The sequence below is a fragment of the Camelus dromedarius genome, chromosome 1 (genome assembly GCF_036321535.1).
Source record: "Camelus dromedarius isolate mCamDro1 chromosome 1, mCamDro1.pat, whole genome shotgun sequence".
Classification (NCBI taxonomy): domain Eukaryota; kingdom Metazoa; phylum Chordata; class Mammalia; order Artiodactyla; family Camelidae; genus Camelus; species Camelus dromedarius.
In genome coordinates this window covers 78672129-78683904 of record NC_087436.1, presented here as the reverse complement: position 1 = coordinate 78683904, position 11776 = coordinate 78672129, and the positions used below count along the sequence as shown (strand labels likewise).

Sequence of the window (11776 nt, the reverse complement as noted above, 5' to 3'; positions counted from 1 at the left end):
TGAAGAAGAAAATGTTTTTATTAATCATCATATGAAACTGACATGACATTCCATTAGAATGAACCAGGATAGTTAATATTTTAAAAATGTACATTTCTCACCTCCATTTCAGAGGAAAATATTACATATTAGGGCTCTTCTAGGCCTTGTGGACTGATTTTAGTAAATTTTCTGGTTTTTAGCAGGAAATAGCAATTAACAAATGTTCTCAAACTGTGCTAACAAGTAGTTAGAAAGGCATCTATGAAATCTATGGTAACAACTGGTAGGATCAGGACTGTTTTGTTAAACATTAGGGAGCACGTTTCTATCTTAGCTGTCACGTTAGTGCACCTTTTTCACGGGTAAGGCAACTGCTTGCTGTGGGTGCCACAATGACTAGCCAGTTTCTTACCTAACAGACACCTGACTGATCAAGACTCAGACGAGTTTCCTTTCCCAATTTTGCTCTTTTGGAGCAGAAACAAATAGCTTTGTCATTTGTATAGAGGGAGGCCACTGTTTTGAAATTCAGTTGTTGCCATCTTCTAATTCACAGTTTAAAAGGGGGATAAGTTATTATTAGGAATGTCTTAGAAATACTTCTACTTTTTAAAGTAACAAGGCTTCTGAGTAATTTCTCAAACCTACCTTTCCATTTTGGTACATGACTTGATAAACATAACACATCTGACCTGTATAATAGTAATTCCTTCTATCAACTCTATTTCACCCTCAATAAGGGTTAGAGCAGGGGGTTCGAACAATTTCTACATATAAAGCATCTTTAAATAAGATTCCGCTTCACTGAACTGAGATTCTTTTCTCCACTTGCGTGCCTGTGAAAGGTAACTGAACAGATACACACACACACTTGCATACCTTACGTGTGTGCTCCCTATTTTTTAAGCAAATTACTCTTACCATCAGGATAAAACTAGACTACAGGGACAACTCCGTGAAGACAGTATGGTCTTCCTCAGACACCCTCTTTAGGTCGAGGAAGGCAGGTACAGTTCGCTGAAGGATGTGATGAGGCTGTAGTAAGTCTTCTCGTCATCCGTCAGTCCCGCGTTGCCCGGTCTCACCACCACAGCAACGTGGACATCTGCTTCCTCAGCAGCGCTGGCCTCTGTGAAAATCACAACGTGTGTCAGAAATGGCAGAATATGATGTCTGGGGTTTGCTTCAAAATAATCAGAGGGATGTGGGAATGTAAGAAACAAGTCTGGCCCAGATTTGACCACTGTTGAAGCTAGAAGGTAGGCACATGGGGGCTGACTTATTACCCTTCTATACAATTTTTAATTTTCCATAGAAGAAAGTTTTTAAACGCATAAGTGTGTCTGACAGACTAGGATGGCGGTGCATCCTAGACTCCTGAGCTTTATCAAGCACTTATGAATGTGGAAGGACAGAACCATGTCCTGCCCACAACTTTCTTCCATTCCCTCCCATCAGTCCTACAGAGAACCAAGCTGTTCCCCAAAGGACAAGCGGTCAGGAATAACACCAATTAAGCAGATACGGGACAAATGGAATCCCAGGATCTAATCAGGCCAAAATACCTGCTCTCACATCCGGGGCCCACATACGTCATAAGTCTTGGCTAGCCTGACCATCTTTTTTGCCTGGCAAATTCCAACTCTTAATAATTCAGCTCAGTCTATCTTCCAGAGCTCCTACTATCTGTATTAGAGCATCCTATGTGCTCCACTTACACCCTGCATTTAGTCCTATCAAGACAACATGATTTGACACATTATTACCTATTGTCCCTCTCATTAGACTGTGAGTGCCTTAAGATCAGTGATTGCATGGATGGGCAGGAGTAAAAACAGGACTAGTCAAATTAAACTAATCTACGTACTGCAGGAGATATCTCTAACATGCCTTGGGTTACATTCCTCTCTTCATTTTATTTCCATTTGAGACAATCGTTAATACTTTATATTAATTAAGCACCTACTAGGTGCCAGCTACTATTCTAGGACCAGAGATACGTGAATAAAACAAAGTTCCCACCTTTGTGGAGCTTCCATTCCCATCAAAATCTTCACAACAACCCTGAAGTAGTTAGTATTACTACCTCCATTCTACAGATACAGAAACCGAGAGCTAGCAAGTGGAAGAGCTAAAATTTGAAATCATGTATCTGACTCTACAGTCTGTGCTCTAGAACAAGGATCAGCAAATTATGGCCTGCCACCTGTTTCTGTAAATACGGTCTTACTGGAACACAGCCAAGCTCACCCACTCACTGACGTACTGTCTGTGGACGCCTTTGCACTACAAGGACCAGGGTAGAATAGTTGTGACAGAGATTGTGTGGCCTGCAAAGCCTAAAATATTTACTATCTGGCTCTTTACAGAACAAGTTTGCCAACTCCTGCTCCAGAGTATCACCGTGCTGAGTGTGATCCCTGCACCAGCAGTGTGGGAATCATCTGGAGGCTTGTTAAAAATGCAGAACCTCAGGTTCCCAACAGGGAACTACTGATCCGCAATTTAACAAATGACTCCTCCACACAGATGGTGAGTTCTGATCAGAAATTTCAAGGAAGGAAAACTGGCAAGAGAGGAGACACTGTAGGCTGACATAAAACACACGTGCAAACAGTGGAAGAACCGAGCAAGTCAGTGTGGGAGACAGGACACAGGTCTGTGGTCAGAGAGATGGGGCATACTTGGAAAGACAGAGCAAAACCGGGGAAGAACCTGAAACACATCTTTGGAATTTAGGTCTGGTGTAATACGAAACCCCAGCAGTTTCTCAACCTTTGGAAAGCAGTCACAGGAAGAGAATGCATTAATTAAAGGGCAGCAGTACTAAGAAAGAGTAAACGGGGTAGAGTTTTCTCCACCACCTACCTACCTCCTGTGAAAGGAGTGTCACCTCCAGAGCAAAAAAGTGCTCAACAATCCTCCTCAGGCAAACTCGGCAGAAGCAACTCAGTCCAGCAACAGAAGCACCGCCTTCCACTCACCCCTAGCTCCCAGCCTGACCGCCTCAAGCACAGTCCTCTTGACTAGCAACCCAGGATCTCCACCAAGTTGAGCCATCACGATCTACGTAGGACTTGACCCTAGTTAGTTGCTGTTCCGCATTCAGCCTACCAAGAAGACCATGGGGCAAATTTTGTCCCTAAGCATCTCTTTGCCCTAATTGTACAATATTAAGACACTTATCTAATACTTGCTGATTTCAAACTCTGGACCTCTTTTTTTCCTCCAAAGGGAAAAAGGCTTGCCATTCTCTCTTTATACTTGAGTATTATTTGGGATATCAACTCAGTCTCCTACTCTGCCTTGGCGATGGAATTCTGGACACATGGTACCAAACTCAGGACCAGAGATAACAAAGGAGAGCAAGGCAGCAGTCAGCTGCCCGGCCCCATCCCAGCTACCGGTAAGCCACGTTCTGGCCCTACTGCCTAACTGGGCGCGGGGCTTACAAAAGCTGAGGGGCAGGAATAAAACCGCCTGGCGGAGGACTCAGAGGGAGCCAGCTTCATTCTGAGGCCACCTTGGAGATCATCTAGTCTCTAAGGAGAACAGGAATAGTTTCTAGGACTGCAACCGAAGGAAATGGCTTAAGGGAAAAGAGAAAGACCTGAAATTACAGATGTACTATGATGCCAACTAGAAACAAATGTGGCTAAGGACAAGAACATGAAGAAGCTGTCAGTGGTCTTCAGACAAGGGTTACAATTATCAGTAGTAACCAAAAAGCAGGGAGTAGGGCGATAATCTGGGGGTCACAAATTGAATCAAGAATTCAGTCCCAGAATGCTCAGGACAGGCTGACTTTGTGGGGAGCTCCAGTCACAAAGCAGATCTCTAATTCTAAGCCTGCAGAAACTTACCATTCAAAATGCTAGGGGAATAAACACAGGGCAAACCACAGATTTTCATCTCCAAAAGCCCACTTTATGTGAATGATTAAAGAAAAGCAATTCACAGGTGAAACCAGTTAAACTCACCAGAACAAGGCCTATCTCTGCATAAGGAGTGAGACAAAGCAAAAGGTCTTCAAATGATCATTCCTCACAGAAACGCTGGCATTCCTTAACCTACACAGACAGTAAAACAACTTCCCCACCCCACCACTCTAAGCCCTGAAAAGCCATTCAAGGAAGAGGGTAAAATGTAGCTTTAAATCAGTAAATGGTTTCTACACAGAAATACGACAGGCAAACATTTACAGTACATCGACCATTCAAAGCAGAGGCGGGAGAAATGGCTGTTGTTAAGGCTAATGCTCCCTTACAGCACACTGATGTGGCCTGGCTACCTGGTTACCGAGGGACCCCTGAAGCCATGTGTCCATGAGTCTGTGTGTCTCTCCTTCAGTGCAGTCAGACATGAAAATGTAAAGCTTTCCAGGATGTAGAAAAATGAGAGGACAGTTTGTAGAACTTTTGACTTACAGAGGATGACCCAACCAGGACATGCAGGACAGGGGCAGGTCCCCACTAAATCTGCTGAGCCTCCAAAACTCAAAATAACAAATGGCTGTTTTTTTGTTTTTTTTTTTGGTACCATCTACCTAGATCAAAAATTCCAGTCTAGATTCAGCCAGACCTGAAATTTAACAAAGACATTAGCAATTACTGAATGTCTACTGTATGTCAGGTAAAATTAAGCCTGTCTACCTCTTTTTCCCTGGAAAACATATCTTAACTTCTTGAAGGTATTAGATGGCCAATGCTGGTTAAGACTTTTTTAAAAAAAACCATTTAGCAAATTAGTATATACTTGCTTGTATGTCTACAACCTTTACCTAACACAATAAACCAAAGCTCAAGGGTCAGCAGCAGAAAGAATATACTCACACACACTAGCACAGATAGATGCCTTTGCCAGCAACCACAAACTGCCTCTGGGCCCTATCTCTGAAAGTCCCAGTGAGCGGGGGTGACTCTGGTTCTGTGACAACAGCAGAAGGGATGGAGAAAGGCATGTAGCCTACAGACTACTGGAACCACTTCCCCCCAGGGCCCAGCAGCCCACTAGGCAGGAGAGCGCCCGCTGCTGTCTGCCCCCTTTCCCTGATTCCCTCCCCGAGCCTAGTGTCAGAGCAGCTGTGCAATAAACAAAGCCCTGTTCTAGGGGTAAACAGAGGGTAAAACTTGTGATCCAAGGTGAGTGGAAGAAACACAAAAAAGTAGAACTGTCCTCCAATACAGGTGCAATTATAAACACGCCACAAGTAAGCTCCTGGGAGATGCACAGACTCTAAGGAAAATGACACAAGATCAAAGGCTGCAGCCAGGAGGGGGAAATCTGGGAAAGCCTAGCCAACCAGGGCAGAGACCACCCACCTCCCCCGGCACCCTCCCCGTCTTCACCTGCTGCTACTTGCTTCCTCCTTCACTACTGGTCAGTCCTTCTGTAATTCTCTGTAGGACTCACATTCTCACATGCTTGAGTACATCTTATATTTGGTCAAAACTACTCTTGAAATTACTTGAATTGCCAATATTGTATAGTATATGCTGTTTTATACATTCAGCCCTGGGGAGGGTATAGCTCAGTGGTAGAGTGTATGCTTAGCAGGCATGGGGTCTTGAGTTCAATCCCCAGGACCTCCATTAAAAAAAATAAAAATACAAAATAAATGCTATACATTCAGTCCATATAGTGAAAACGCACCACAGATAATGAAGAGGGCCAGGCTGGGTAAAAAGGATGTCTGTCTTTAAACAAGTGAACCGTGTGCAGCGGGGCTGAGGTTTACATTACGAGAGGTGCCCGGGGACTGAGGCCATCTGAGGGATGACGAGGATGAGACTCCCCACCGAGGGCGGTGCTCATCAGCTGGCACGACAATGAGGCAAAATCGCTGCAGCTGGAGTCCTCTCTCTCTCTTTTCCTGCTGAGCGCATGCAGCTGATCTCACTGCTGTCAAATACATTTGATGCAGGTCCACTGTGACTTTATCGTCCTGCACTAGCCATGCACCTACTCTCATACTCTTGCCTGCAAGCCCCTTCCCACCGTTACATCTGCCTTTTGTTATTTTCCCGTTTCATCCGTGTGCGCATGCACACAGAGGGAAGATGGGGAACCGAGGGTGAGGAGCTAAAATGAGAAGAATCAGTCTTCCCAATGCCACCTCCCCACACACAAGCCCAAGGATGGCTAAATGGAGAGGGAGGTGGGTCGGCTGGTTCACTGTTTGCTTTTATAAACCTGTTTCATTTTTCAGGGCTTCCCACATGAACTTTCTTTATGGAGGCAAAATGTTTGCAATGCCAGGCTCATCTACCCTGGGGTATACAATGCAAGAAGTCAGATTACTCACCCAGGGTGACGTCTGTCAGAAACAAGATGTTGTTGGTTGAGCACCCAATGCTGTTGGCAATCTTTCGGTAACTCTCACTCTCCACTTTGTGTCCAATGTTGGTATCGAAATGACCGTCCACAAGCTGAACAGAGAAGGGAAAAGAATGATCCTACAAACACACACGAAACCCAGCCCCTCAGTCTCTCATCCATTTTCTCTGAAATACATGATGATCACAGTGACTTCATCCACTCAGTAAATATTCCCTGTAAGTCTACTTCATGGAGAATTTTATGGAGGCTACAAAAAGTAATTATAAAGGAAGGTTTTTGTAGAAATAAACATTTGGAAGAAGACGACTATCAGTTCAGTGTATATAAGATCATTTTACAATCTTCTTGGTTTTCTTTCACTAGCATTAATTTTATATCCAAAATCTTTGAAAATATATGCCCAACTTTCCATCCTATAAAACACTATATGCCCTCAAACTACTTATTGGACTGGGTTTCACCCCGATGCAAGGTTCTGAACATTGTCCTTTTGACCCCAGAATGATCAGATTTCTCTAACCTGCCTCATTAATAAGCTGTTACTTTACTTTCAAGAAACTTTCATTTTCTAATTAAAACATCTTGAAATTCTACCCAAGAGCTAGTATATACCTTTGACATCTTAGAAATAATTGGGATCAAATATAGAACTTACTGATTTTAACCAAAAGTAATTAAAATAAGTCCACATTTAGGATCAACTATTATAATATGATCTTTTGAATACTTTCAAAACTTTTCACAAACTAAAAACAAGCCTAACAGTACTCAAAGATAAATTAAAGTAATATTATGATTTTCAAAATTAAAAATGGTTTTGCACATTTTCTCTCTCAAGTTTGCCTCACACTGAGCAACTGGAGAATAGTTTTTATTACTGAACTCAGGAGGTAACCATGGTGTCCTGTCTACTATCACCTTATTGTCTGTCTCATCAGAGACAGCAGAAAAGCTTATTACCTGTATCCACAGAAGTGTTACCAAACAATTAAAGGGTTTTATTACTGATTTAATATTTGTTTTAGAGCTAAGATGAAAAGCAGGAAAGTAAAATGAGACTATGACACTCTCCAAAGCCAAAGTGTTCTCTGCACACGGTAGAGGATCAATAAATATTTATTTTTAAAAAACAGTTGGCTGAGTAACCTATTGTGTACACTGAGTTCAGCCTATACTCAGTCAGCAGTCTTTTTAGAGTCCTAAATGTATTCCCTTTTCCAGCGACCACCCTGTCCTCCAGGGGGCGCAGAGACTGTGAGACAGAAAACTAGCAGGACTTTCCTCAGGTACAACAAGAAATGTTAATAAGCGGCCTGAACTTATCACTGTGTAACAACACGCCTGGTTCTCCTACAGAAGAATGCTGATTCTGCTAAAATAAAACCTGTCTCTTTCTAAAGTACCAGAAACAAATGAATCCACCCTGTACTCTTCCACATTCAAGAAGTCTGTGTGCCTTTTTGGGGGGCACGGTGGCATGTGCCACTATTTTATACCTTACTTGATAACTTTAATAACCAAAAGAAGCATGTCATTAACTGCCTTTGGGCTGATGATCTAATACTGACATGAGAGCTGATTTACCAGTTAGCTCATGATTATTCAGCTGTGATTGACACATACATAGCTGGTTCTAATACTACTGTCATCAGAATCACTTAGGGGGTGGTATTTAAAAACACAGATTCCTGACCCACACCCCAGACCTGCCGATTCAGATCTGCTAGGAAGCGGGGCCCCGGGATCTACATTTTTAACAAACTCCCCAGGTGATCCTCATGTACAACAAAGTTTAAGAAACTCAAGCAAAGACTGGTACCACAGAAACATTTCACCCTTCCATAGTGTAGTCTCCCGCGTTCCCACTCCTCTTACAACCTGCACAGCACAGGTACGTGCACTTACCTGAACGCTGATTTCACTTATAACAGCAGCACTCACACTCACTATTTTATGCTTTGATAGTATCAGAAAGCAAAGTAATCGGGTAACCTACCTCAAGAATATCTCCCTCTGTAGAATGTCCAAATAATAGCTTCTGTGCCTCTACACTCCCTGAAGAATAGATATACACCTTCATCCCAGCCTCTCTCCATTTCCTGACTGCTGGAACTACATCTTCAAAGAACCTAGAGGGAAGACCACCAAGTTAAAATGCAGGAACATGTTATCTAGCCAGATGAAATCCAATCAGACAGCTGCCACCAGTTTCTCTATTTGTGCCCAAATGGTCACCATGAAAAGCAACTCCATGAGACTGTGGACTCCTGCAGATCTAATAAGTGTGTCCCTGGAGTTTCAGGATCACAGCAGATTAGAAGCAGCAATTTAGGTGAACAGAATAGTTTTTGACAGAAAGCCACACTAATGACAGTAAAAAGTGATTAGATAAAGAGATGAAATAAGAAAGAGGATTCCTCAGGAATTCAAAAAAGCAAACAACAATAATACTGGAATATTGTGTAATTGTTGATGTAATTCATGACAAGAAGAGGTTCAATTATGTTCAGTGTGCCTTAAGAACACATGGAAATGCTGCTAGAAAGATCTGCAACCAAACAATTAAAAAAAAAAAGTATGGGGCTCAAAGCTATTAATTTTTGTTTAGTTAGAAAACAGAAATATATTTCTTGAGAACTAAGAAAACCTGAAGTTTTATTATACAGTAAAAAAAAAATGTAACAAGTCAGTTAAGAGACTTGTACCATCTCACGTTAGCTATCAGCAAAGTGTCTGGTTTTCTGATTCCTGACATAGTCTTGTTCACAGTTTCACATGTATTCTGTTCAGTGGTGGAAACAATGTCACAGGAGATGGGTGAGAAGAGCAGCACATGAACATGGGATGTGGAACCAGTAGTCACCCTTAAAAGATGAACTGGAAAATGTCAGAGAAGTCTTCTACTGGATAAAACAGTTTAATTCATTGCACGAACTGAAGAAAAGAGATTAACTACTAGTTCAAAACCAGCACACGTAACTGAGTTACTTGCGTGTTACTTTGCACTCATAGAGACAGGATTTTTCTGTGTTGCATTTACAGATTGTTATTGCTCCAAAGCAGGACTTAGAAGCCTAAGATGATTTATTTCAAGCCCTTGGTTTTATAATTAAGGAACCAAGACCAAGAGAAGGAGGGGCTAACACCTGCGAGCATAGGCTCCTAACTCCACATTTTTTAGTGCTTCCTAAAGTGAACTAGCTGATATTCCCAGATCGCTGGCCTATCCTGAAATTCCAAAGCATCCTTAAAAGGTGGAAGCCCCTGTAAAGTACATAAAGGAAAGGCATCTCATTTGGCAGAAAAACAAAAGAAATACAGGCAGCTAGTAACAGTCTTGGATCTTAGGTTTTCATCAGATAATGGCCTGGGCGGGAGGGTACGGCTCAGCGGTAGAGTGTAGGGCTTAGCATGCACAGGGTCCTAGGTTCAATCCAAGTATCTCCATTAAAAAAATAGATAAATAAATAATCAAACCTAATTACCGCCCCCCAAAATTTTAAAAAAAAAAAGGTAACGGCCTAAAATCTTTAGTGGCAGTGACTTATTAAGAACTTCTTAGCAATACAGGACTCATGAAGACTCCTCCGGCAGGAGAGCTCTCAGGAACTCCATAATCAAGACGCCACAGTCTGTGGAAGTTGCTGTATAAGCCCAGAACAGAGTGGCACTGTTGACACTGAGTAATCCCACAGTGACAGTGACAGGGTGCATAACTTCACAGCATTCTTACTTCTCCAACAGAACAGAAAGCAGGTAACCTCATGGTCCTGGGAAGCAGCCCAACAGTGCTATCACTCATATGCTAAGGATCACACATGACTCAGTTCCGGGAGGCTGCCGTTTTCTAGGAAGCTGTTCTAGACTGGGATGAAAAGTCTTACAAGCATCACACAAAGACAGACACTGGGTCAGGGGTATTTATCTGGTGAAGTGCTTTGGCCCCAGCCTTGAAAAACGAAACGAAACGAAATGAAACACTTGTTAGAGTAAAAAGAATGTTGTTTTTATCTACTTTATAAACCATACAACTTACACGAGGACTAGTGAAAAACGTATTTGCTTTGGGGGCTGGTGGAGTGTTTAGAGTCACTTAGGGAGCTACGTACTCTGCCTTCACGTGCCCAGCTTTGAAGGCCGCCCTCCACATGTGGCCCTGTAGCTGTTTCAGCGCCGTGGTCTTTCGGTCCAGAGACATCTGCCAGCACACATTATCTACCACCGCCTGGATCAGCTGCTCCAACTCGTCCGCCCCGTCCCCAGATGCTGCGGGGATCGGGACAGCCCCATCCAAGTGGGAGTCTTCTTCAGCCTGTAAATCACAAACAACACAAAATTTGTTTCTTGCTCATTTTTAAAAAGATCCCTTAAGTGATATCCAAAAACTTGCCAACCAACTTTCTCTAACTACCATTAGCACTGAAAAGCACTATCACAAATTAAAGTATCCTACACTCTGGCGCTGATCTGAATGATTCCTAAAAGAAACTGGATTGTAATGAATAAATGTACATTACCAGGGGAAGGTACAGCTCAAGTGGCAGAGCGCATGCTTAGCATGCATGAGGTCCTGGGTTCAATCCCCAGTACCTCCACTGAAAAACTAAATAAATAAATAAACCCAAGTACCTCTCCATGGCACATAAACAAAAAGTTCTAAAAAATTAAATAAAATTATAAACTTCTAAAAAAAATTTACATTACCTTTCCTGTATTACTAAAGCTGAACTTAAACCGAGAGGCACGTCATATGTGAGAAGAGAGACAGCACTTAATGATAAAATGATACAGTAAGACCTGGTTTGTCGATTCACTTACTAGGATCAACAAAACAGGACTTCAATTAAATCTGACCCTCTACTCTGCACTGTAACTAACTGAGGAAGAAATAAAGAAGATCTCAGTGAAACTAGTTGATGCCTAGAATTCAATGAAAAGCAGCCAGGAAAACAACGTCTGGGGTTGGTTCACATTCGGTATCCTGCAACCTCCCACATCTTGCAAAGACCCTAACAGCGGCCCTGTGACAATGCACATGTCCAATCCCTAAAAACTCAAGGATTTATATACTAAAAAGGGAGAATATGTAGGTATGTTTCAACAAAAAGAGTTGAGACAACAAAAAAGTTAAAAGAGGGGAGTGTTTCAGACCCCCCGGAGTTATCCAGAAAATTCAACAAACCCAAATACACTATGCCCCTTTCAATCCTAATATTAAAAAAATAAAGAGAAACTTCCACATTGTCTGATGTAAAAAATTAACTGGAAAATAACTGCTGGAGAGTTAGGTCTGCACAGTTTGTAAGATTTCTGCCACTAAAGCAATTTTAACAAGAAAAACAGAACAGGAGTTCCACAACACACAATGTGGAAGGAGAAAGACTGCAAACTGGAGAGAGATCAGAGCAGAACAGAGCACATGCAATGAAGGCGGTAAGAAGGCTGGGCCAAGTGT

General features: G+C 42.3%; 1 protein-coding gene across 3 annotated transcripts in view; it reads right to left on the bottom strand.

Moving 5' to 3' along the window:
* Positions 1 to 11776, bottom strand: part of ENOPH1 (enolase-phosphatase 1) — a 28250-nt gene continuing 16474 nt past the window's right edge. For all 3 annotated transcript variants that reach the window (XM_010983486.3, XM_010983476.3, XM_064485800.1), the window contains exons 3-6: positions 10431 to 10633; positions 8318 to 8450; positions 6287 to 6410; positions 1 to 1111 (exon numbers count right to left, since the gene is read on the bottom strand). In XM_010983486.3, coding sequence (XP_010981788.1) covers positions 972 to 1111; positions 6287 to 6410; positions 8318 to 8450; positions 10431 to 10519 — 486 coding nt within the window. In that variant the 5' untranslated portion in view covers positions 10520 to 10633 and the 3' untranslated portion in view covers positions 1 to 971. The remainder of the gene's footprint in view (positions 1112 to 6286; positions 6411 to 8317; positions 8451 to 10430; positions 10634 to 11776) is intronic.